Raw genomic sequence first — 24,538 nt, 5'->3', positions numbered from 1 at the left:
ACGGCATTTTTTTGGAAATGTCCTTTTTTGCGGGTGGAAATGTTTCTACTTGTCACATGGTTGATTATGTTTGTCTAAAGCTCGCAAATTAGGTTTCTACAAAGTGCTATGTAGCATTTTATTCATTTATGATAATCTCTCATTTAGATGATAACTCCTAGGTGCATATAATAGCAAATTTGCTTTGCCATGATGATTTTTTTGGGCATGATGACATGTACATTGTGTTTGCATCATGGCAATTCTACACTTTTTGTTGTGTTGCCATGATGTGTTTTTAAGCATCATGGCATCTAGTTTGTCTGTATCATGGCAAATTTACATGAACTAGTACATGATACTAAAAAATTCTCACGATGGACTGATTTTTGCAGCCTACCGACAGCTTTTGTTCTGTAACGTTGCGCTTGAAGCGGAACTACATGCGTTGAGAGAAGGTCTTGCAATCATCATGGAGCAATCAAACCTACAGGTGGTAATTCAGTTTGATTCCTCTATGCTTTTTTTCTTTTTTGGCCTCAGACATTTTGGACCGGTCGGAGAAAGTTTCTTTTAGTTGGTAGAGAATTTTTCCTTTGAAAATTTCTAGAAATCAGAACAGAGTAGCAGATCGTCCGGCGAATCATGAAAGGTTAGAGTGTAGCACGGCTTGTTGGCTACAGGATTGTCTATCTTGTATCGCCGAGCTTTTGCTAGCTGATTGTAACTCTGTTTCCGTGAAATAAAATTCTCTTTCACCCCAAAAAAACTAATATATGCACGATGGCAAATTTACATCGTTAGTCAACTCAGGACGCAAGCAGTGACGCCAGGGTCCAACCGTCCAACACACATACCACGGAAGTATCAGCAGCCGCGCGCCTATTTATTCACGAACTCGGCCATGTACTCCAAGAAGCAGAGCAAAGCAGAGGTGCAATGTCGCCGGCGGTGAAGGTGTACGGGTGGGCGGTGTCGCCGTTCGTGGCGCGCGCTCTGCTGTGCCTGGACGAAGCCGGCGTCGACTACGAGCTCGTCCCCATGAGCCGCGAGGCCGGCGACCACCGCAAGCCGGACTTCCTCGGCCGGAACCCCTTCGGCCAGGTCCCCGTCCTCGAGGACGGCGACCTCACCCTCTTCGGTACGTCCATTCCCATCGATAATCTGATATGAAATTCCATGAGAAAACTTGGACGAGCGAATTAACAATCTGGAACCCCACACGCAGAGTCCCGCGCGATCGCGAGGCACGTGCTGCGCAAGCACAAGCCGGAGCTGCTGGGCTCCGGCTCGCCGGACTCCGCGGCGATGGTGGACGTGTGGCTGGAGGTGGAGGCCCACCAGCACCACCCCGCGGCCGCCGCCATATTCGTGCAGTGCATCGTGTCGCCGCTCCTGGGCGGCGCGCCGGACCAGGCGGTGGTGGACGAGAACGTCGCCAAGATGCGGAAGGTGCTGGAGGTGTACGAGGCGCGGCTGTCGGCCTCCACGTACCTCGCCGGGGACGACATCAGCCTCGCCGACCTCAGCCACTTCCCGATCATGCGCTACTTCATGCAGACGGAGTAGTCGCTGGTGGAGGAGCTCCCGCACGTGAACGCGTGGTGGGAGGGCCTCAAGGCCAGGCCCGCGGTGAGGAAGGTAGCGGAGTTCATGCCGCTGGACCTTGGGCTTGGAAAGAAGGCAGAGCAGTTGTGACAAGTTGACAACAACGCCGGACTGCCGGCGACGGGGACCGATCGAACAAGGCACGGAGTCACCGGTTTTGCATTGTACCGCTTTGAAGATTTTTTTGTCTCACGCATGAATAAAATGCAATATACTTCTTCTGTTTTAAAATAATTGAAGTTCTAGATCCTAAATCAAACTTCATTAAATTTAACCAAGTTTATATAAACATATATCAATATAAAATTTGCTCCATAAGATTAATTATAAAATATATTTTCATATGTTGATAATGATATACACTTGACATTTCTTATGGCCATTTTCGCGCTAACACTCAGTGCCCTTGGATGACACGCAGGAATCACAGTGTTGGGCACGTCATCATATCATCTTTGAAAGCCGTTCGTTCCGATAGGAACCATGCGAATGTGGTGCCCCCACCTTGAGATAATTGCATCTATAGTCCTCGTAGTCGCTGGCGACGTCCAACTTAGTCCCATAGATTCATTATAGAAAATATATTTTCGCATGTTGATAATGATATACACTTGACATTCCCTACGGCCGTTTTCACGCTAACACTCTGTGCCGTTGGATGACACGCAGGAATCACAGTGTTGGCCCCATCACATCACCTTTGAAAGCCGTTTGTTCCCCACCTTCCTTCACCACACCCGCCTCTCACATTTTCCTCGCTTCCTCTTCGTCTTTCCATCTGCCCGGCGATCAGTGCACCGCACTTGCCGACGACGGCTTCGCGGATGACGTTGCAGGCCATCGTCAACCTCGGCATTGACGACTGTGCCTGATGACCTGGATGACCACGGACCGGCTACGGCACCCACAGTCGACCACGCCCCCAGTGACGGCACTGCCGGTTACCGCGTCCCCGGCGAGCGCAATGTCGGCTACCATGCCTCGTCGTCCGTGCATCGTCTTGCGTCCCACGGTCTACGGCCGAGCTCCACCTACCTACGACGACTGTTGTGCCAGCAGCGCGATGGATGATGCATCAGGTGGATCCCAATCCAACCCCTTCTCTTTTCACGGCGCGGTGCAGGGAAGAGCATGATGCCGCAGTGGCTCTTGGCGACGAGAAGTTGGGAGCCAAGCCACTGCTTTGTTGATGCAGGTGGACTTCTGGTCCCCTTGGCCTCCTACATCATCTTCAAGCCCCTCCCGACGAGACGTCCTATAGGTCCGAGGTATGGTATCATGTCCTTCCTTCCCTTTTCTGTCTAGTCCATAGTCTGTTGTGATGTTGTGCCATTTTAGATTAATTCCAATAGTTTGTGGCGCTAGTCTCCAACCGATGTTGCCATCTTCTAAGAATCATTTGTTACTGATAGAACAACTATTTTTTTATACTTAGGGGATGAAATTGGATGTGGGTTCAGTGTAGACGGTGCTGAAAGGATCAAGATGGACCTAGGGGTGGGGTGGGGGTGAATAGGTAGAATTATAAATTTTAATTGTTACTTAGCAATTTTAGGCAATAATGTAGAATATGAAAGTGAGCCTAACAATTGCAAGAGTTCTAAGCAAGATAAGAAACTACAACCAGTAGCAAGGTAAGCAAGCACAATATAATAAAAGTAAAGACTAAGTGACAAGTAACCACAAGTAGGGAGTTAGGGCTAGGGATAACCACAACTCCGAGAGACGAGGATGTATGCCGATGTTCACTTTCTTGGAGGGAACCTAGTCACTGTTAGAGAAGTGGATGTTACCACGAAGCCAACGCCGCAAAGACTCACTCTATCTCGCTTTAAGACAAGACCATGAAGGCGTTTCTCAACCACTAGTGAAAGACCTTGAGGTGGTCTCCAAACCTTCACAAACTTTTCAGGGGTAATCGCAATGAACGATTCCTCTCCAAAGAACTCCTACCGCTTAGGAGTCTCACCAACCTCCAAGAGTAACAAAATCTAAGGGAAAAGCCCAAGACTTTCTCAATTCACAATTTGCTTCGGGCAAAAGAAGGAGAGGGAGTAGACCTTTCTTCTAAGGAGTGGGAGAGTATGAGAGGGAGCACTTGTGTTTCTGGGGAAGATATGAATGTAGTGGTCAACTCTCTTCCGGCGTGGGAGAGGGGTATTTATAGATCCACGAAAATGCAACCATTTGTTACATTAAGCGACCTGCCAGGATGATCTGGATACCTACCCGGATGATCCGGGCAATGCCCATACAATCCGACTAGGGATCTGGATGATCTGGCTAGGTCAACTCAGACCAGTCGCACAGCGGTGTCCGGACATCCGAGAGGGAGTCCGGATAAGATTACATAGGCGACAATGCTTAGGTTTGCCCGAACGTCCGGGACGGATCTGGACGATCCTACCAAAGCCGGATGGACATGCTCTCTATTGCGCATCCGAACGAATCAGTCGGGCATAGCCGAATAGAGAGGCTCTCTGACCATGCATCCGGGCAGTGTGTCCGGGCGATGTCTAGATGACCCGGATGGGTACCCGAATGATCCCGGCAATGCCCAGAAGATTCAACTACTGATATGGATGATCCGGTTAAACGACCAACCTACTGGTGCGTACTGGTCCTCTAGCCGGATGATCTGGACGTCTGTCCGGACGATCCAGGCAATGCCCGGATGATTCAGGAAGTAGTCCAGATGATCAGGCCAGAGGATCGTGTGGAGTGTTTTGGGACTTGGGTTTTGGCTAAGATGATTTGTAGGTTCAAGGCAGTATATATGGTACTGGTGTTGTTATACGTGTACAAGTATATGTGTAGGAAGATAATGACATGAAGATAACTTGATAAAATCTTGAACACCCCTTCGATATCCTCTTAATAGCGCGGGATCCCAATAACTCAAGATTAAATGAAAAAGCCTACACTTCTTTTATCATTATCGTCATGCTTGAGTCATATCTCATTTTATGTGTCCATGATCCCTACACAATTTACCAAAGGGACTAATATCATGTGTATGCACTTAGCAAACGTAATTAGTTCCCTATATGTCCATCAACATCAAAATAAGATTGAGGGCATGATTGCACTTTTAGGTGCTCAAATGTTTTATCTTGGTCCATGATAACTTTCAAGAAAATTTATTCTCTACTCTTGGCCAATTTTGAAAAATGTTTCTAATGGTTGAGGAAGTCCTGGACTAAGGGGTCCTCGGGTGTCTGGCCAGTTAGCCATGGGCCGGACTGATGGGATGTGAAGATACGAAGACCGAAGACTACACCCGTGTCCGGATAGGGCTCTCCTTGGCGTGGAAGGCAAGCTTGGCGACGGAATATGTAGATTCCCTTCTTTGTAACCGACCTTGTGTAACCCTAGATCCTCCCGGTGTCTATATAAACCGGAGGACTTGGTCCGGGAGATATACATTACCATAGCCATACAAGCTAGTCCTCTAGGGTTTAGCCATTACGATCTCATGGTAGATCAACTCTTGTAATACTCATATTCATCAAGATCAATCAAGCAGGACGTAGGGTATTACCTCCATAGAGAGGGCCCGAACCTGGGTAAAACATTGTGTCCCCTGTCTCCTGTTACCATCGACCTTAGACGCACAGTTCGGGACCCCCTACCCGAGATCCGCCAGTTTTGACACCGACATTGGTGCTTTCATTGAGAGTTCCACTGTGCTGTCGCCAAAAGGTTTGATGGCCCCTTCAATCATCAATAATGATGCTGTCCAAGGAGAAATTTTCCTCCCCGGACAGATCTTCGTGTTCAGCAGCTTCGCTCGGTGGGCCAACTCGCTTGGCCATCTGGAGCAGATCAAAAGCTACGCGCCTGGCCATCAGGTCTGATTTGGGAGCTTGAACTATGTTGCGGACATCCGTGGGGACTTGATCTTCGCCGGATTCGAGACCGCGGCTACCACTCCTGGCCACACTGAGGGAGATGACCTAAATCTGTCATCGGACTGCATCTAGGAGACAACTCCCATAACCGCTCTGGCCTTAGACCAGAGCAAACTGCGCCATCCAAGGACGGGAAGCTCAACCCCGCCACGGAGGCCACAGATTCCCCGGCGTTGGAGCCGCACATAGACTTGATCTCACATGGTACTTGTGCCACCGGAACTCCGGACTCATCTCTGGCCGTAAGTTCCGAACCATGTGAGCCCGCGGATGCCGGACTTGATCGTTTATCGATCTTTGAATTCAACGCCGCATACATCTTCTAGCACTCGCCTTTGGGCGACATGCTAGACTCGTTAAAAAACCTGTCCTTGACGAAGGACTCCCAGCCGAACTCTATCCGGTCTGAACTAGGGGCTGACGGTGAAGAATTTTGCTTCCCACCCGCCACCCACTTCATAGCCACGGTCGAGGATTTGACCGACACACTTGATTACGACTCTGAGGACATCGACGGTATGGACGACGATGCCGGAGAAGAAGAGGCCCAGAACCCGTCAGTCAGCAGACACTGGACGGCCATTTCCTCGTATGATGTATATATGGTGGATGCACCAAAGGAGAACAACGACGATGACAAGGAAGATCCAGCTGAGGATAAACCTTCCAAAATACAATCCAAGCGCCAGCGTCAGCGGCGCCGCTCTAAGTCATGCCGCAGTAAAGACAGCAACACCGGCACAGGAGAAGATAACACTCCAGAAGGTGTCGAAGACAATGAAGACCCCATTGAAATAGCTAATGAATAAGATGAACGGGTAGATAGGAAGGTTAGCCCTGGTAAACAGGCCACACATGAAGACTCAGAGGACGGATGTTATCTTCCGCTCTCCGAGGATGAGGTGAGCCTCGGCACCGATGATTTCATCGTGCCTGAGGAACCTCTTGAGCAGGAGCGCTTCAAGCCCAGCTAATAGCCACTGCAAGGATCCTGAAAAAGAAGCAGCAGCAGCTTCAAGCTGACCAAGATCTGCTCAATGATAAATGGACCGATGTCCTAGCAGTCGAAGAATACGACCTCAAGCGCCCAACCAAAAGCTACCCAAAGCGCAAATTGCTACTTCAGTTTGATGAGGAGGCGCCGGAATACATACCACCATCGTACAATGCGTCTGACCGACCACCACGTGGTCGGGACAAAACGGCAACTCACGCCAAACACCAGCCCGCCCCGCCTCATCACACAGGTAGAGGTAAATTAGCCCATGGCCATACATATGACCTCTGGCAAAACCTGAACAATAAAGCAGGACATACCAGATCAATATACGGATTGCGAGGACGTGCCTCGACACGCGACGACGGCCACCTATTCGGACGTGACAAACTTAGTCATGCGTGGGCTGAAAACCACAGACGGACTCTATCAGAGCTACGTCGCGATACAACCCGATATAAAGGCGCCACACACCCTCATTGCTTCACTGATGAGGTCATGGATCATGAATTCCCAGAAGGGTTCAAACCCGTGAATATAGAATCATATGATGGAACCACAGACCCCGCGGTGTGGATCGAAGACTTCATTCTTCATATTCATATGGCCCGCGGTGATGACCTCCACGCCATCAAATACCTCCCTTTAACACTCAAGGGGCCAACTCGACATTGGCTCAATAGTCTGCCCGAAAATTCTATTGGCAGCTGGGAGGACTTGGAAGAGGCCTTCCTCGATAACTTCCAAGGTATATATGTTCGGCCTCCGGACGCTGATAACTTAAGCCACATAGTTCAACAGCCCGGAGAGTCTGTCAGGAAATTCTGGACTAGGTTCTTAACTAAAAAGAACCAAATCATCGATTGTCCGGATGCCGAAGCCCTAGCAGCCTTCAAACACAGTATCCGCGATGAATGGCTCGCTCGCCACCTCGGCCAAGAAAAGCGAAAATCCATGGCGGCCCTCACTGCACTCATGACCCGCTTTTGTGCGGGCGAGGACAGTTGGTTGGCCCGTAGCAAAAACAATGCAAGCGACGCCGACACCTCTGAAGTTAAAAATAACAAAGATAAGTCTCGACGCAATAGATACAAGTGTCGAAACAACAATGACAACACCGAGGATACGACGGTCAATGCAGGATTCAGTAGCTCTAAGTCCGGTCAGCGGAAGAAACTATTCCAAAAGAACAATTCAGTCCCATCCAGCTTGGACCGTATACTTGATCGTCCGTGCCAGATTCATGGCACCCCGGACAAACCACCCAATCATACAAATAGAGATTGCTGGCTTTTTAAACAGGTTGGCAAATTAAACGCCGAGAACAGGGAAAAGGGATCGCAAAGCGAGGACGATGACAAAGAGCCCTGGAAACCGAACATAGGGGGACAGAAGAAGTTTTTCCCTCAGGTCAAAACGGTGCACATGATATACGCTACCCACATCCCCAAGAGGGAGCGCAAGCGTGCGCTCAGGGACGTCTATGCGATAGATCCAGTCGCCCCAAAGTTTAATCCATGGTCGTCATGCCCGATCACTTTTGATCGCCGGGATCATCCGACCAGTATTCGTCATGGTGGCTCAGCCGCACTGGTCCTAGACCCAATAATTTATGGGTTCCACCCGACTCGCGTTGTTATGGACGGAGGTAGCAGCCTCAATCTGCTCTATGAGGATACATCGCGAAAAATGGGCATTAACCCATCAAGGATCAAGCCCACCAGGACTACCTTCAAAGTAGTCATACCAGGTGTAGAGGCCCGCTGTACGGGCTCAATCACACTAGAGGTTGTCTTAAGATTTCCGGACAACTTCCGAAGCGAGGAGTTAATCTTTGATATCGTCCCCTTCCGCAGCGGCTATCACGCACTGCTCGGATGAACTGCGTTTGCTCGATTCAATGCAGTACCACACTATGCTTATCTCAAGCTCAAGATGCTCGGTCCACGTAGCGTCATAACGGTCAATGGAAATACGGAACGCTCCCTCCATACAGAAGATCACACAATTGCCTTAGCAGCAGAAGTACAGAGCGGCCTTCTCAAGTAGAACCTTAATTCGGCTGCCGAGCCCATGGACACCGTTAAGAGGGTCCGAACTACTCTACAGCAGGAGAGATCGGCTCGTCAGGAGCTCGACTAGCAATCCGGCCTCCGTCTCAGTCCTGATCAAGTGGCGGCATTCGTGCTACGCGTACATAACTACGCACTCAAAATCCCATGGGCATCGATGGAGGCATAGCTAGCTTGTGGTCCATAGTACGACTCAACCGACATCGGATACACACATACTTTCACTTTTACTTGTTTCCTTTTCAGGTCTCAATCCCACAGGCCCCATCTGGTGGTCTGGTCATCGGTCTTCTTGAAGGATAAACACACCAATACGGCGAGAAACGCATACATATGGGGGACTTTCTAGGTGATTCCGTTAACGATAACCCTACCTGTTTTCCAGGACCCACATGCAGCTCTCCCTTGGTTTAGGCATGTTAAATACCATGATGCTTATCGCGCTACCTGTATCAATGCACCTTGACGTACTAATTAAATTACAATGAGAATAGTTTGCGGCTAGAGCTTTAGGACCCTGACTTTTTACCTTTTTACCTTTTCTGTTTTCTTTCTCTTTTTCTCTCAGCTCCCCTGTGGATAACCCTATCAGGTAGCACCCATACACTTTGGTACGTTTGATATTTGCCAGGGGCTTCATAGCACCCCACATTACGACAACAAAAGTCCGAACACTTTTTATAAGTATAGTTCACCACCCCGAATTTAGCATTATATGCATTGGCTCCGAATCATGTCTTCGGTCAATAGTTGGGTTGCCCGGCTCCTGTGCTTGCTACCTTACATTCTGCTATATCGGCTAAGGTAGTAAAGGGATAACTACTGCGATTGTGCCTTGGTTTATCCAAAGGAGCACCTCAGTAGAGAAAGCCAAAAACTGACTATCATGATGCTGCGAGAGCCGGTCAGTTGTTCGGAGGTTACAAATCGTTGGACATTTCTTCCGCATTACATGAAGGATCGGTACTTTCCGATAAGACGCTTATAGCACTCTAGTTCGGATAATAGGGGCTGCACCCATGTTTTTATTATAAAACTCCTATGGCTAAGTGAGGGCGTTCAAGACGCATAGTCTGGTTGCCTGGTTCGTTGCGCTAAACAAATCCTTCAAGGACCATATAATTGGATCAAGATTGTTTAGATTCCATCCCGAACACCCCCGTACTACCTACGTGGGGGCAGAAGCCAACGACTGGCCAACCCTCAGATTTCATACAACACAGCCGCACAGGAGGAAAAAATTAAAGCATAACAAGCATTATATTGCACAATCACTTTGTTTTATCATACAAGGTAGAGGAAGATCGAATACATTCATTCAAAGATAGTGTCTTTCGCACAATGATCCGCAACAATGCGGGACCCCTCCAAGACACCGCCGAAGTATCGCTCAGGTGCGCAGTGCTCCTTGCCCGCCGGCGGCCCCTCGGTCGCTAATTTGACAGCGTCCAGCTTCGCCCACCAGACCTTGCAATAGGAGAAGGCCAGACGTGCGCCCTCGATGCAGATGGACCGCTTGACGACATCCAGCCGAGGACATGCATCCACTAGTCGCTTCACGAGGCCGAAGTAACTGCCGGGTATAGCTTCGGCTGGCCACAACCGGACTATTAAATCCTTCATGGCTAGTTCGGCCACCCTATGCAACTCGACCAGCTGTTTTAGCTGATCGCTGAAGGGAACCGGATGTTCTGGCGCAAGATATTGCGGCCAGAACAGCTTCTCCATGGAGCTCCCTTCTTCGGCTCAGAAGAACTCTGCGGTGTCAGCCACACTGTGTGGCAGATCAGTAAAAGCCCCTGAAGAACTCCGAATCCGGGTTAGTAAACTATATTTCATCTTCACATTCTTTCTTTGCATATTGAATGCCTTACCCGCCGCGATCTTCCTGGCCTCTGAGATCTCCTGGAGGGCGCCCTGGGCCTCATTTCGGGCTGCCTCCGCACTCTGACGAGCCCTGGCGAGTTCGGTCTCTTGAACCGATGCATCGCGCTCCAAGGCCTCGCACTTCTTCACCGCGTCCTCGAGCTCCTGTTGGACCACATTGACCTGAGCCTTAAGCTTCTTCCGAGCGGCCTTCTCCTTGACAGCCTCCCCTTCGGCTTCGAACAGGGCCTTTTTTTAGGGCCTCGACCTCGGTTTTCGCCTCTATACACATCATGGCATTTCGGTCATTGCATATCATTTTCCTTTTTTCAAATACATAACAGGTTATTACTTACCTTGTTTTTCCTGGAGCTGCCTCTTCACCTGTCCCAGCTCCTCCTCGGCCTCCGCCAGTTTCTTCTTCAGTCCGAAAACTTCGGCAGTATGATCATGTATATAGGCATCACGTACGAGACAAGTAGACCAACTCTTGCCTGCATCTACGACTATTACTCCACACATCGACCGCTATCCAGCATGCATCTAGAGTATTAAGTTCAAGAGAACAGAGTAATGCTTCAAGCAAGATGACATGATATAGAGGGATAAACTCATGCAATATGATATAAACCCCATCTTGTTATCCTTGATGGCAACAATACAATACGTGCCTTGCTGCCCCTACTGTCACTGGGAAAGGACACCACAAGATTGAACCCAAAGCTAAGCACTTCTCCCATTGCAAGAAAGATCAATCCAGTAGGCCAAGCCAAACTGATAATTTGAAGAGACTTGCAAAGATAACCAATCATACATAAAAGAATTCAGAGAAGATTCAAATATTGTTCATAGATAAACTTGACCATAAACCCACAATTCATCGGTCTCAACAAATACACTGCAAAATAAGATTACATCGAATAGATCTCCACGAGAGAGGGGGAGAACATTGTATTGAGATCCAAAAAGAGAGAAGAAGCCATCTAGCTAATAACTATGGACCCGTAGGTCTGAAGTAAACTACACACACTTCATCGGAGGGGCTATGGTGTTGATGTAGAAGCCCTCCGTGATCGATGCCCCCTCCGGCGGAGCTCCAGAACAGGCTCCACGATGGGATCTCGTGGATACAGAAAGTTACGGCGGTGGAATTAGGGTTTTGGCTCCGTCTCTGGTAGTTTGGGGGTACGTAGGTATATATAGGAGGAAGGAGTATGTCGGTGGAGCAACAGGGGGCCCACGAGGGTGGAGGGCGCGCCCAGGAGGGTAGGCGCGCCCCCTACCTCGTGGCCTCCCGGTTGATGTCTTGATGTAGGGTCCAAGTCCTCTGGATCACGTTCGTTCTGAAAATCACGTTCCCGAAGTTTTCATTCCGTTTGGACTCCGTTTGATATTCTTTTTCTGCGGAACTCTGAAATAGGCAAAAAACAACAATTCTGGGTTGGGCCTCCGGTTAATAGGTTAGTCCAAAAAATAATATAAAAGTGTATAATAAAGCCCAATCATGTCCAAAACATAATATAATATATCATGGAACAATAAAAAAAATATAGATACGTTGGAGACGTAGCAAGCATCCCCAAGCTTAATTCCTGCTCGTCCTCGAGTAGGTAAATGATAAAAACAGAATTTTTGATGTGGAATGCTACCTGGCATAATTTCAATGTAATTCTTCTTAATTGTGGTATGAATATTCAGATCCAAAAGATGTAAGTTAAAAGTTTAATATTGACATAAAAATAATAATACTTCAAGCATACTAACTAAGCAATTATGTCCTCTCAAAATAACATGGCCAAAGAAAGTTCATCCCTACAAAATCATATAGTTTAGTCATGCTCCACTTTCGTCACACAAGAATGCTCTCATCATGCACAACCCCGATGACAAGCCAAGCAATTGTTTCATACTTTAGTAATCTCAAACTTTTTCAATCTTCACACAATATATGAGCGTGAGCCATGTATATAGCACTATGGGTGGAATAGAATATAATGATTGGGTTATGTGGAGAAGACAAAAAAGGGAGAAAGTCTCACATCAACGAGGTTAATCAATAAGCTATGGAGATGCCCATCAATTGATGTTAATGCAAGGAGTAGGGATTGCCATGCAACGGATGCACTAGAGCTATGAATATATGAAAGCTCAACAAAAAAAACTAAGTGTGTGTGCATCCAAATTGCTTGCTCACGAAGACCTAGGGCATTTGAGGAAGCCCATTGTTGGAATATACAAGCCAAGTTCTATCATGAAGATTATGGTGCTACTTTGAAGCACAAGTGTGGTAAAAAGGATAGTAACATTGTCCCTTCTCTCTTTTTCTCTCATTTTTTTGGGCCTTCTCTTTTTTATGGCCTTTCTCTTTTTTCCCCTCACTTGGGACAATGCTCTAGAAAATGATGATCATCACACTTCTATTTATTTACAACTCAATGATTACAACTCGATACTAGAACAAAGTATGACTCTATATGAATGCCTCTGACGGTGTACCGAGATATGCAATGAACCAAGAGTGACATGTATGAAAGGATTATGAATGGTGGCTTTGCCACAAATACTATGTCAACTACATGATCATGCAAAGCAATATGACAATGGTGAACGTGTCATGATAAATGGAACGGTAGAAAGTTGCATGGCAATATATCTCGGAATGGCTATGGAAATGCCATAATAGGTAGGTATGGTGGCTGTTTTGAGGAAGATATAAGGAGGTTTATGTGTGAAAGAGCGTATCATATCTCGGGATTTGGATGCACCGGCGAAGTTTGCACCAACTCTCAATGTGAGAAAGGGCAATGAACTGTATCAAAGAGGCTAGCAATGACGGAAAGGTGAGAGTGCGTATAATCCATGGACTCAACATTAGTCATAAAGAACTCACATACTTATTGCAAAAATCTACAAGTCATCAAAAACCAAGCACTATGCGCATGCTCCTAGGGGGATAGATTGGTAGGAAAAGACCATCGCTCGTCCCCGACCGCCACTCATAAGGAGGACAATCAAAGAACACCTCATGTTTCAAATTTATTACATAACGTTTACCATACGTGCATGCTACGGGACTTGCAAACTTCAACACAAGTATTTTTTAAATTCACAACTACTCAACTAGAACAACTTTGATATCACACCTCCATGTCTCAAAATAATCATCAAGCATCAAACTTCTCTTAGCATTCAACACACTCATAAGAAAGTTTTTACTAGTCTTGAGTACCTAGTATATTAGGATTATTTAAGTAAATTACCATGCTATTTAAGACTATCAAAATAATCTAAGTGAAGCATGAGAGAATAATAGTTTCTACAAAACAAAACCACTACAGTGCTATAAAAGATATAAGTGAAGTACTAGATCAAAAACTATGTAACTCAAAAGATATAAGTGAAGCACATAGAGTATTCTAATAATTTCTGAATCATGTGTGTCTCTCTCAAAAGGTGTGTACAGCAAGGATGATTGTGGTAAACTAAAAAGCAAAGACTCAAATCATACAAGACGCTCCAAGCAAAACACATATCATGTGGTGAATAAAAATATAGCTCCAAGTAAAGTTACCGATGGAAGTAGACGAAAGAGGGGATGCCTTCCGGGGCATCCCCAAGCTTTGGCTTTTAGGTGTCCTTAGATTATCTTGGGGTGCCGTGGGCAGCCCCAAGCTTAGGCTATTGCACTCCTTGTTCCATAATCCATCAAATCTTTCACCCAAAACTTGAAAACTTCACAACACAAAACTTAACAGAAAATCTCGTGAGCTCCGTTAGCAAAAGAAAAGAAAACACCACTTCAAGGTATTGTAATGAACTCATTATTTATTTATATTGGTGTTAAACCTACTGTATTCCAACTTCTCTATGGTTTATAAACTATTTTACTAGGCATAGATTCATCAAAATAAGCAAGCAACACACGAAAAACAGAATCTGTCAACAACAGAACAGTCTGTAGTAATCTGTAACTAACACAAGATCTGGAACCCCAAAAATTCTAAAATAAATTTCTGGACGTGAGGAATTTATCTATTAATCATCTGCAAAAATAATTAACTAAATATCACTTTCCAAATAAAATGGCAGCAATTCTCATGAGCGCTAAAGTTTCTGTTTTTTTATAGCAAGATTAAAAAGACTTTCCCCAAGTCTTCCCAACGGTTCTACTTGGCACAAACACTAATTAAACACAAAAAAACACAACCAAAACAGAGGCTAGATAAATTATTTATTACTAAACAGGAGCAAAAAGCAAGGAATAAAAATAAAATTGGGTTGCCTCCCAACAAGCGCTATCGTTTAACGCCCCTAGCTAGGCATAAAAGCAAGGATAGATCTAGGTATTGCCATCTTTGGTAGGCAATCCATAAGTGGCTCTCATAATAGATTCATAAAGAGATTTAATTTTATTTCTAGGGAAGTTCCATGCCTTTCCTTAATGGAAATTGGAATCTAATATTCCCTTCATTCATATTAGTAATTGCACCAATCGTTCTAACGAAAGGTCTACCAAGAATAATAGGAGATGAGGATTGCAATCTATGTCAAGAACAATAAAATCTACGGGCACATAATTCCTATTTGCAACAATAAGAACATCATTAATTCTTCCCATAGGTTTCTTAACAGTGGAATCCGCAAGGTGTAAGTTTAAAGAGCAATCATCAAAATCACGGAAACCTAGCAAATCACACAAAGTCTTTGGAATCGTCGAAACACTAGAACCAAAATCACACAAAGCATAGCATTCATGATCTTTAATTTTAATTTTAATAGTAGGTTCCCACTCATCATAAAGTTTTTCTTCATAAGATTGCATCAAAGCATCAACGATATGTTTAGTAAAAGCTTTATTTTGACTATAAGCATGAGGAGAATTTAGCACGGATTGCAACAAGGAAATACAATACATCAAAGAGCAATTATCATAATTAAATTCCTTGAAATCCAAAATAGTGGGTTCATTAATATTTAAAGTTTTGACTTCTTCAATCCCACTTTTAACAATTTTAGCATCAAGATCTAAAGACTCCGAATTTTCGGAACGCCGTCTAGGTAAAGGTGGATCATATTCAGTCCCATCATTATCAAGATTCATATTGCAAAACAAAGATTTAATATGGGACACATCAATAACTTTTAGATCTTCATCTTTATTATCATGGAAACTAGAAGAACACGCTTTTATAAAGCAATCTTTCTTAGCACGCATCCTAGCGGTTCTTTCTTTGCACTCATCAATGGAAATTCTCATGGCTTTGAGAGACTCATTGATATCATGCTTAGGTGGAATTGATCTAAGTTTCAAAGAATCAACATCAAGAGAAATTCTATCAATGTTCCTAGCCAACTCATCAACCTTAAGCAATTTTTCTTCAATCAAAGCATTGAAATTCTTTTGCGAAGTAATAAATTCTTTAATATTAGATTCAAAATCAGAGGGCATCTTATTATAATTTCCATAAGAATTGTTGTAGGAATTACCATAATTATTAGAGGAGTTACTAGGATACGGCCTAGGATTAAAGTTTCCTCTATACGCGTTGTTACCAAAATCATTCCTACCAACAAAATTCACATCCATAGATTCATTATTATTCTCAATCAAAGTAGACAAAGGCATATCATTAGGATCAGAAGAAACACTTTTATTAGGAAATAATTTCATAAATTCGTCCATCTTTCCACTCAAAACATTAATCTCTTCTATCGCATGCACTTTCTTATTAGTAGATCTTTCAGTGTGCCATTGAGAATAATTAACCATAATATTATCTAGGAGTTTAGTAGCTTCTCCTAAAGTGATTTCCATAAATGTGCCTCCCGCGGCAGAATCTAAAAGATTTCTAGAAGCAAAATTCAATCTGGCATAAAAAATTTGTATAATCATCCACAAATTCAAACCATGCGTAGGGCAATTATGTATCATTAATTTTATCCTCTCCCATGCTTGTGCAACATGTTCATGATCAAGTTGCTTAAAATTCATAATATCATTTCTAAGAGAGATGATCTTAGCGGGAGGAAAATACTTAGAGATAAAAGCATCTTTGCACTTATTCCACGAATCAATACTATTTTTAGGCAAAGACGAAAACCAAGCTTTAGCACGATCTCTAAGCGAAAAAGGAAATAGCTTCAATTTAACAATATCATTATCCACATATATATTCTTTTGCATATCACACAAATCAATGAATCTATTTAGATGGGTAGTGGCATCTTCACTAGGAAGGCCGGCGAATTGATCTTTCATGACAAGATTCAACAAAGCAGCATTGATTTCACAAGATTCAGTATCGGTAAGAGGAGCAATCGGAGTGCTAAGGAAATCATTGTTGTTGGTATTGGTAAAGTCACACAATTTAATATTATCTTGAACCATCATGACAAGAAAGCAATCCAACACATGAGCAAACAAGAGACGGGCAAAAAGAGGCAAATAGAGAAAGAGAGGGAGGATGGAGAGAGAGGGCGAATAAAATGGCAAGGGTGAAGTGGGAGAGAGGACAACGAGAGGCAAATGTCAAATAATGTAATGCGGGGGATAAGGGTTTGTGATGGGTACTTGGTGTGTTGACTTTTGCATAGACCTCTCCAGCAACGGCGCCAGAAATCCTTCTTGCTACCTCTTGAGCACTTGCGTTGGTTTTCCCTTGAAGAGGAAAGGATGATGCAGCAAAGTAGCGTAAGTATTTCCTTCAGTTTTTGAGAACCAAGGTATCAATCCAGTAGGAGGCCACGCACGAGTCCCTCACACCTACACAAACAAATAAATCCTCGCAACCAACGCGATAAGGGGTTGTCAATCCCTACCCGATCACTTACGAGAGTGAGATCTGATAGATATGATAAGATAATATTTTTGGTATTTTTTGTGATAAAGATGCAAAGCAAAATAAAAGGCAATAAAAATAACTAAGTGTTGGAAGATTAATATGATGGAAGATAGACCCGGGGGCCATAGGTTTCACTAGTGGCTTCTCTCAAGAGCATAAGTATTTACGGTGGGTGAACAAATTACTGTTGAGCAATTGATAGAATTGAGCATAGTTATGACAATATCTAGGTATGATCATGTATATAGGCATCACGTCTGAGACAAGTAGACCGACTCCTGCCTGCATCTACTACTATTACTCCACACATCGACCACTATCCAGCATGCATCTAGAGTATTAAGTTCAAGAGAACAGAGTAACACTTTAAGCAAGATGACATGATGTAGAGGGATAAACTCATGCAATATGATATAAACCCCATCTTGTTATCCTCGATGGAACAATACAATACGTGCCTTGCTGCCCCTACTGTCATTGGGAAAGGACACCGCAAGATTGAACCCAAAGCTAAGCACTTCTCCCATTGCAAGAAAGATCAATCTAGTAGGCCAAACCAAACTGATAATTCAAAGAGACTTGCAAAGATAACCAATCATACATAAAATAATTCAGAGAAGATTCAAATATTGTTTATAGATAAACTTGATCATAAACCCACAATTCATCGATCTCAACAAACACACCTCAAAAGAAGATTGCATCGAATAGATCTCCACGAGAGAGGGGGAGAACATTGTATTGAGATCCAAAAAGAGAGAAGAAGCCATCTAGCTAATAACTATGGACCCGTAGGTCTAAAGTAAACTACTCACACTTCATCGGAGGGGCTATGGTGTTGATGTAGAAGCCCTCCGTGATCGATGCCCCCTCCGACGGAGCTCCGGAACAGGCCCCAAGATGGGATCTCGTGGATACAGAAAGTTACGGTGGTGAAATTAGGGTTTTGGCTCCGTCTCTGGTAGTTTGGGGGTACGTAGGTATATATAGGAGGAAGGAGTACGTCGGTGGAGCAATAGGGGGTCCACGAGGGTGGAGGGCGCGCCCAGGGGGGTAGGTGCACCCCTTACCTCGCGGCCTCCTGGTTGATGTCTTGACGTAGGGTCCAAGTCCTTTGGATCATGTTCGTTCCGAAAATCACGTTCTCGAAGGTTTCATTCCATTTGGACTCCATTTGATATTCTTTTTCTGCGAAACTCTGAAATAGGCAAAAACAACAATTCAGGGCTGGGCCTCCGGTTAATAGGTTAGTCCCAAAAATAATATAAAAGTGTATAATAAAGCCCAATAATGTCCAAAACAAAATATAATATGGCATGGAACAATAAAAAATTATAGATACGTTGGAGACGTATCAGGGGCCACTCCGGACCCCCTTAGCCTTCCCTGTGGCCTTCTTCTCCGGCGCCTTGTAGGGCGCCGACACCAGCATCTTCGCTAAACGCGGGATGACTGGTTCTTCAGGTAGCGGAGCTGGACATTGGATCCGCTTTGCCCTCTCCATCCAGTCCTGAAGAAACGATGACGATAAAAGCTTAGACATCATCCTTGGAATAGGCAAGTAAGGGATGCAGTAAGAATAACATACCTCATTGGCGAGGTGGCTAATGTCATGCTCGCGGTCCGAATCTGTGGCCGGCGGTGTTTTGTTGCCCTTAAAAAGCAACCTCCAGGCATCTTCGTGAGTGGTTTCGAAGAGCCTCTTCAGGGTATGGTGCTTCTTCGGATTGAACTCCCATAGAGGGCGGCTTCGGCTTTGGCTTGGGAGAATCCGGCAAACTAGCATCACCTAGATTATATCGACGAGTTTGATATCTTTATCCACCATGCTTTGAATGAGCATTTGCAGCGCTGTCAGCTCATCTGGCGAACACCAGTTCAGGCCCTTCTCGACCCAGGAGGTGAGTCGCATGGGAGCGCCAGAGTTGAGTTCGGCAGTTGCGGCTCAGGTGGTGCCGCGGGGTGCTGTGATATAGAACCGATGTTTCTGCCATTCTTTTACAGTCTCCACGAAAGTGCCTTTCGGCCAGGAGACATCGGCCAACTTGCTCACCATGGCGCCTCCGCACTCCGCGTGCTGGCCGTCCACCACCTTTTCTTCACATTGAAGACCTTGAGCCACAGCCCGAAGTGGGGTTGGATGCGGAGGAAGGCCTCACACACGACGATGAACGCTGAGATATTGAGGAGGGAGTTCGGGGATAGATCATGGAAGTCTATCCCGTAGTAGAACATTAGCCCGCGGATGAAGGGGTGGAGTGGAAACCCTAACCCGCGGAGGAAATGAGGGATGGATACTACCCTCTCATTGGGCTTCGTCGTGGGAACGATTTGTCCCTGGTCCGGAAGGCGGTGGGCGATTCCCTTCGCCAGGTACCCGACGGCCCGATGCTCGGTGATGTCCTCCTCCTGGACGGAGGAGGCCATATCCACTTGCATTGACCTCCGGATCCAGACATGGTTGAGTGCTTGCTCGAGACGGAGAAGATGAGAACTTGGGTGCTGGAGCTCAAGAATGGAAGGGCAGAGGAAGAGAGAAGGCGTTGGTGAAGAAAAGGGATTCTTATCTCCTTATAAAGGCAGTAAATATTGAACGCCTCCCCACTCGCCTTAAAATTCGCCTACTCCCAAGGGATGTGTAAACGGCATGGTTGGGTTACCCACGCCCGTATTGATGAGAATCCCATAATAAGGGGACACGATCTCTGCTTTGACAAGACGTGCCAATGGCAACCGCGTCTCGAAACATGGAGCGGCAGACGAAAAAGGTTCAAAATTATGACCAGACAAATGTGATGTCATGTTACCGAAAGTTGTCAGCAGATTGGACTCGTGTAAAATTATGTTTTCTCTGCGGTTGTGTGTGGTTTGTGTTACAGGTCCGGACACGTCGATACGTCTGAAAACTATTTTGGAGTTCGGAAGGAGGAACCCGCCCTGCAATGCCGAAGACAGGCCTACGCGCCGGATACCTTGTCATTGAATCCAGGTTCAGGGGCTACTGAGGGAGTCCTGGACTAAGGGGTCCTCGGGCGTCCGGCCAGTTAGCCATGGGCCGGACTGATGGGCTGTGAAGATATGAAGACCGAAGACTGCACCCGTGCCCGGATAGGGATCTCCTTGGCGTGGAAGGCAAGCTTGGCGACGGAATATGTAGATTCTCTTCTCTGTAACCGACCTTGTGTAACCCTAGATCCTCCTGGTGTCTATATGAACCAGAGGACTTAGTCCGGGAGATATACATTACCATAGCCATACAAGCTAGACCTCTTGGGTTTAGCCATTACGATATCGTGGTAGATCAACTCTTGTAATACTCATATTTATCAAGATCAATCAAGCAGGACGTAGGGTATTACCTCCATAGAGAGGGCCCAAACCTGGGTAAAATATTGTGTCCCTTGTTTCTTGTTACCATCGTCTTTAGATGCACAGTTCGGGACCCCCTATCCGAGATCCGCCGGTTTTGACACCGACAATGGTCACATGGAAAATTTAGAATATTTATTTTTCTATAACATGGCAAATCTAGAAATTATTTTAATGTTCACATGACACCTTTTAGGATTTTTTTATTCCAAAATCATGGCAATTATTGAAAATATTACTACTTGTGACATGGCAAATGTAAATAATATTGCCTTTTCTAAAGAAAAATTTGCTCTCTACACAATGTCAAATGTTTGAAAAGTGTTTCTTATGGTCATATGGCAAATTCAAAAAAAAATATTTTCCAAAGCATGAAATTTTTAGAACTTGTACTTTTTTGACATGGAAAATTTAGGAATTTTTCCCCTGAAATCATGGGAAGTTCTGTAAATGTTTCTACTTGTCAGATGGCAAATGTATATTTTTTTGCTTCCTTCTAAATAAACATGTTGTACATACCTAGCAAATTTCAAGTCTTCCTAGATTTCCTACATTTGAAAGTCATTGCATCTCAATCTTTTAGCTCGTTGGCAAATCTAAATACTGGACCATGGCATCTGCTCATGCTCATTGTTGATTAGTGGAAAACTTAGAGTTGTCTTGCCATAGTTAGTTATGTTTGTCTAAAGCTCACAAATTAGGGTTTTATGAAATGTTATGTAACATTTTATTCATTTATGATATTCCCTGGTTAGATGATAACTCATAGGTGCATGACGGCAAATCTACACACATTTTGCCATGATATTTTTTTGGCATCATGATAAGTCTTGTGTTTGCATCATGACAATTCTACACAATTTTTTTGTGTTGCCACAATTTGTTTTTAAGCATGATGGCATTTAGTTTGTCTGCATGGTGGTAAATTTACACAAACTAATATATGTACCATGCCAAATGTTCTCACATTTTGCCAAAAAGTGTTTTTTTCATGGCATTAAGTATTGTGTTTACAACATGGCAAATCTATACACAATTTTGCCATGATGTGTCTCTACTCATCATGGCTATTAGTTACCACAAAATAGGTAGAATTTTCTCTATATTTTTGCCTGGTTTAGTTAGTAAATTTGCCATGATATGTATGGTTGCCATGATACAAGTAGTATTCTGTGCAATTTGCCATGATCAAGAGAGCTAACTTTTATATGTTTTTACATAGTACATTTTCTTAAATTGGCCATGTAACCATTTTTATTTTTATTTTACCAAAATTGCCATGATTTTCCACCATACGAAAGTTCCTACATTTGCCATTTGAACATTTACATTAAAAAAACCCTAAATTTATACCATGATCATAAGTACAAACTTTAATTTTCTCCGTGAGTCGACAACTAACTTTGTAAATCCAATTTGTAATACTTTATATGAACAAAATTAGGTATTACTATTAGCATTACTGCAACAAAATTGGCCTATATGAACAAAGTTTATTTACAGAGTACCGTAAGAATCTTGATGTTCTTAAACAAGGGTACCATCACCGAACTTTTGACTGGACTGTTTTGTATTTTAATCTTGTTTCTACAGATGGAGTACTTGGCTGATTTCGCCGATGAGCGAACATGCATTTGTATCCGAGAAAAGATATTCTACCATGCACGGGATGGGTCCCATGCCTGAGTCAATCTCTCTCTTCCTTTACTTCTTAGATTACACGTATAGTACTCCACTCACCCATGTCTTCTTCATTTGATTTTGAAGTTTGAATCTTATTTATCCATTGAATCAAAAGTCTAATTTATAATCTGTTTGTGTCAGTGTGTTCCTTGCGATTAATACTTTGAAATAAGACCACCCTTGAATACATTTGGACAGTTTTTAAAATTGAAATATGAGACATGATAAAACTCTTAAATATATAGCGAAAATGGTCGAGTATTTCTTTTTACGAAGAAAAGCCTTTCGTTATTGATGGCGAAGAAAACAAAATCAGCACTATATTAGAGTAACTCTATATTGTTTGGGAATATATATTTTTTCGCTCAAATTTTTTAGGGAGTTCTTTGTCAAAAGTTTTATATTAGTACGCCAGTAGGTCAAGTTTGTTCCATTTTTTAAAGATTTTTTACTTTTTCCTAAATTTATAAAAAAAAGCATGTTCTTTTTACCAGTTTCACCATGTTTGATTTTGTTTGGAAGGCTTCATTACGAGAAATGCAAATGTGCAACCAGGTGATAAATCTGACTTTGTGTTCAAAAGATAAAATTGATACAATCCTTGAATCATATGAAAAAAAAGGTAACTTGCACTGTCTAGCACGAATCCCATGCACGGTAGTTAATCCAATCTCATTTGCATCGACCATTTAACCTGACAGCTCGTGTAGGCCAGAGACCATATAATGGAACACAGTGGGATCTGGACTGCAGCGATAGTCAACCCCGGACGCAAGCAGTGACGCCACCATCGGCCTCCAAACGATGAGCAACACCGCGCCTATTTAATGGTGATGAACTCGATTGTGCAGGCGCAGTCAATCAAAGAGCACACACGCACCCGTCGATCTCCAAGAAGCGGAAGCGGGAGCGAGCAGAGCAAAGGTGCGATGGCGGCGCCGGCGGTGAAGGTGCACGGGTGGGCGATGTCGCCGTTCGTGGCGCGCGCGCTGCTGTGCCTGGAGGAGGCCGGCGTGGAGTACGAGTTCGTCCCCATGAGCCGCGAGGCCGGCGACCACCGCCAGCCGGACTTCCTCGCCAGGAACCCCTTCGGCCAGGTCCCCGTTCTCGAGGACGGCGACCTCACCATCTTCGGTACACCTACTTCCGTCGACCTCTCTTCTTGTTTTCACTTGGTTGACTAATTCCCAATCCCATAAAGGACTGATCGTATGAAGCTTCACGCAGAATCGCGCGCCGTCGCGAGGCACGTGCTGCGCAAGCACAAGCCGGAGCTGCTGGGCTCCGGCTCGCCGGAGTCGGCGGCGAAGGTGGACGTGTGGCTGGAGGTGGAGGCGCACCAGCACCAGACCCCGGCGGGCACCATCGTGATGCAGTGCATCCTCACCCCGTTCCTCGGCTGCGAGCGCGACCAGACCGCCATCGACGAGAACGCGGCAAAGCTGACGAAGCTGTTCGACGTGTACGAGGCGCGGTCAAGTGATATAACATGTAAGAAAAAACTCGAAGTCGGCTGATGATAAGCATCCAGAGGAAGTTATTGTGCACCCAGTTACACCACCCCCAACGGTCAACAACAAAGAAAAAATTGAAAAGAAAATTTGCACGGATCTCAATATATGATTCGATGAATATAGTATCGACTGAAACATAATGAAGTCTAGTTGACTGAGACTTAGTAAGACTGTTAACATATACACCACCAAATCAATACCAGCGATGCATGTAGGCAGACACGAAAAATTAAAGGAAACGGAGCAATAATAAATGTCAGACATCCGAGGAGTCTCATATTTAAGACAAAGACAAGGAGTGAGGGAGTCCTGAATTAGGGGGTCTCCGGATAGCCGGACTATCTCCATTGGTCGGACTGTTTGACTATGAAGATACAAGATTGAAGACTTCGTCTCGTGTCCGGATGGGACTCTACTTGGCGTGGAAGGCAAGCTAGGCAATACGGATATGGATATTTCCTTCTTTATAACTGACCTTGTGTAACCCTAACCCTCTCCGATGTCTATATAAACCGAAGGGTTTTAGTCCGTAGGACAACAACCACAACATACAATCATACCATAGGCTAGCTTCTAGGGTTTAGCCTCTCCGATCTCGTGGTAGATCTACTCTTGTATTACCCATAGGCTAGCTTCTAGGGTCCAGGGTGAGACTTTTCTTCCCGGACAGATCTTCGTATTCGGCGGCTTTGTACTG

At 44.7% G+C, this 24,538-nt stretch overlaps 2 protein-coding genes across 2 annotated transcripts; both read left to right on the top strand.

Moving 5' to 3' along the window:
* Positions 1-913: 913 nt before the first annotated feature.
* Positions 914-1,822, top strand: LOC119272994 (glutathione S-transferase 4-like). The gene is made up of 2 exons (XM_037554347.1): positions 914-1,120; positions 1,208-1,822. The coding sequence occupies exons 1-2, from the start codon at positions 919-921 to the stop codon at positions 1,546-1,548; spliced, it is 543 nt and encodes a 180-aa protein (XP_037410244.1). The 5' UTR covers positions 914-918; the 3' UTR covers positions 1,549-1,822.
* A 21,359-nt stretch (positions 1,823-23,181) lies between these two features.
* LOC119366886 (glutathione S-transferase 4-like) lies at positions 23,182-23,900 on the top strand. Its single transcript, XM_037632576.1, has 2 exons — positions 23,182-23,461; positions 23,555-23,900. The coding sequence occupies exons 1-2, from the start codon at positions 23,257-23,259 to the stop codon at positions 23,842-23,844; spliced, it is 495 nt and encodes a 164-aa protein (XP_037488473.1). The 5' UTR covers positions 23,182-23,256; the 3' UTR covers positions 23,845-23,900.
* The last annotated feature ends 638 nt before the right edge of the window (positions 23,901-24,538 follow it).

The sequence above is a fragment of the Triticum dicoccoides genome, chromosome 1A, assembly GCF_002162155.2.
Source record: "Triticum dicoccoides isolate Atlit2015 ecotype Zavitan chromosome 1A, WEW_v2.0, whole genome shotgun sequence".
Classification (NCBI taxonomy): Eukaryota; Viridiplantae; Streptophyta; class Magnoliopsida; order Poales; family Poaceae; genus Triticum; species Triticum dicoccoides.
This window is presented reverse-complemented; position numbering and strand designations above follow the sequence as displayed.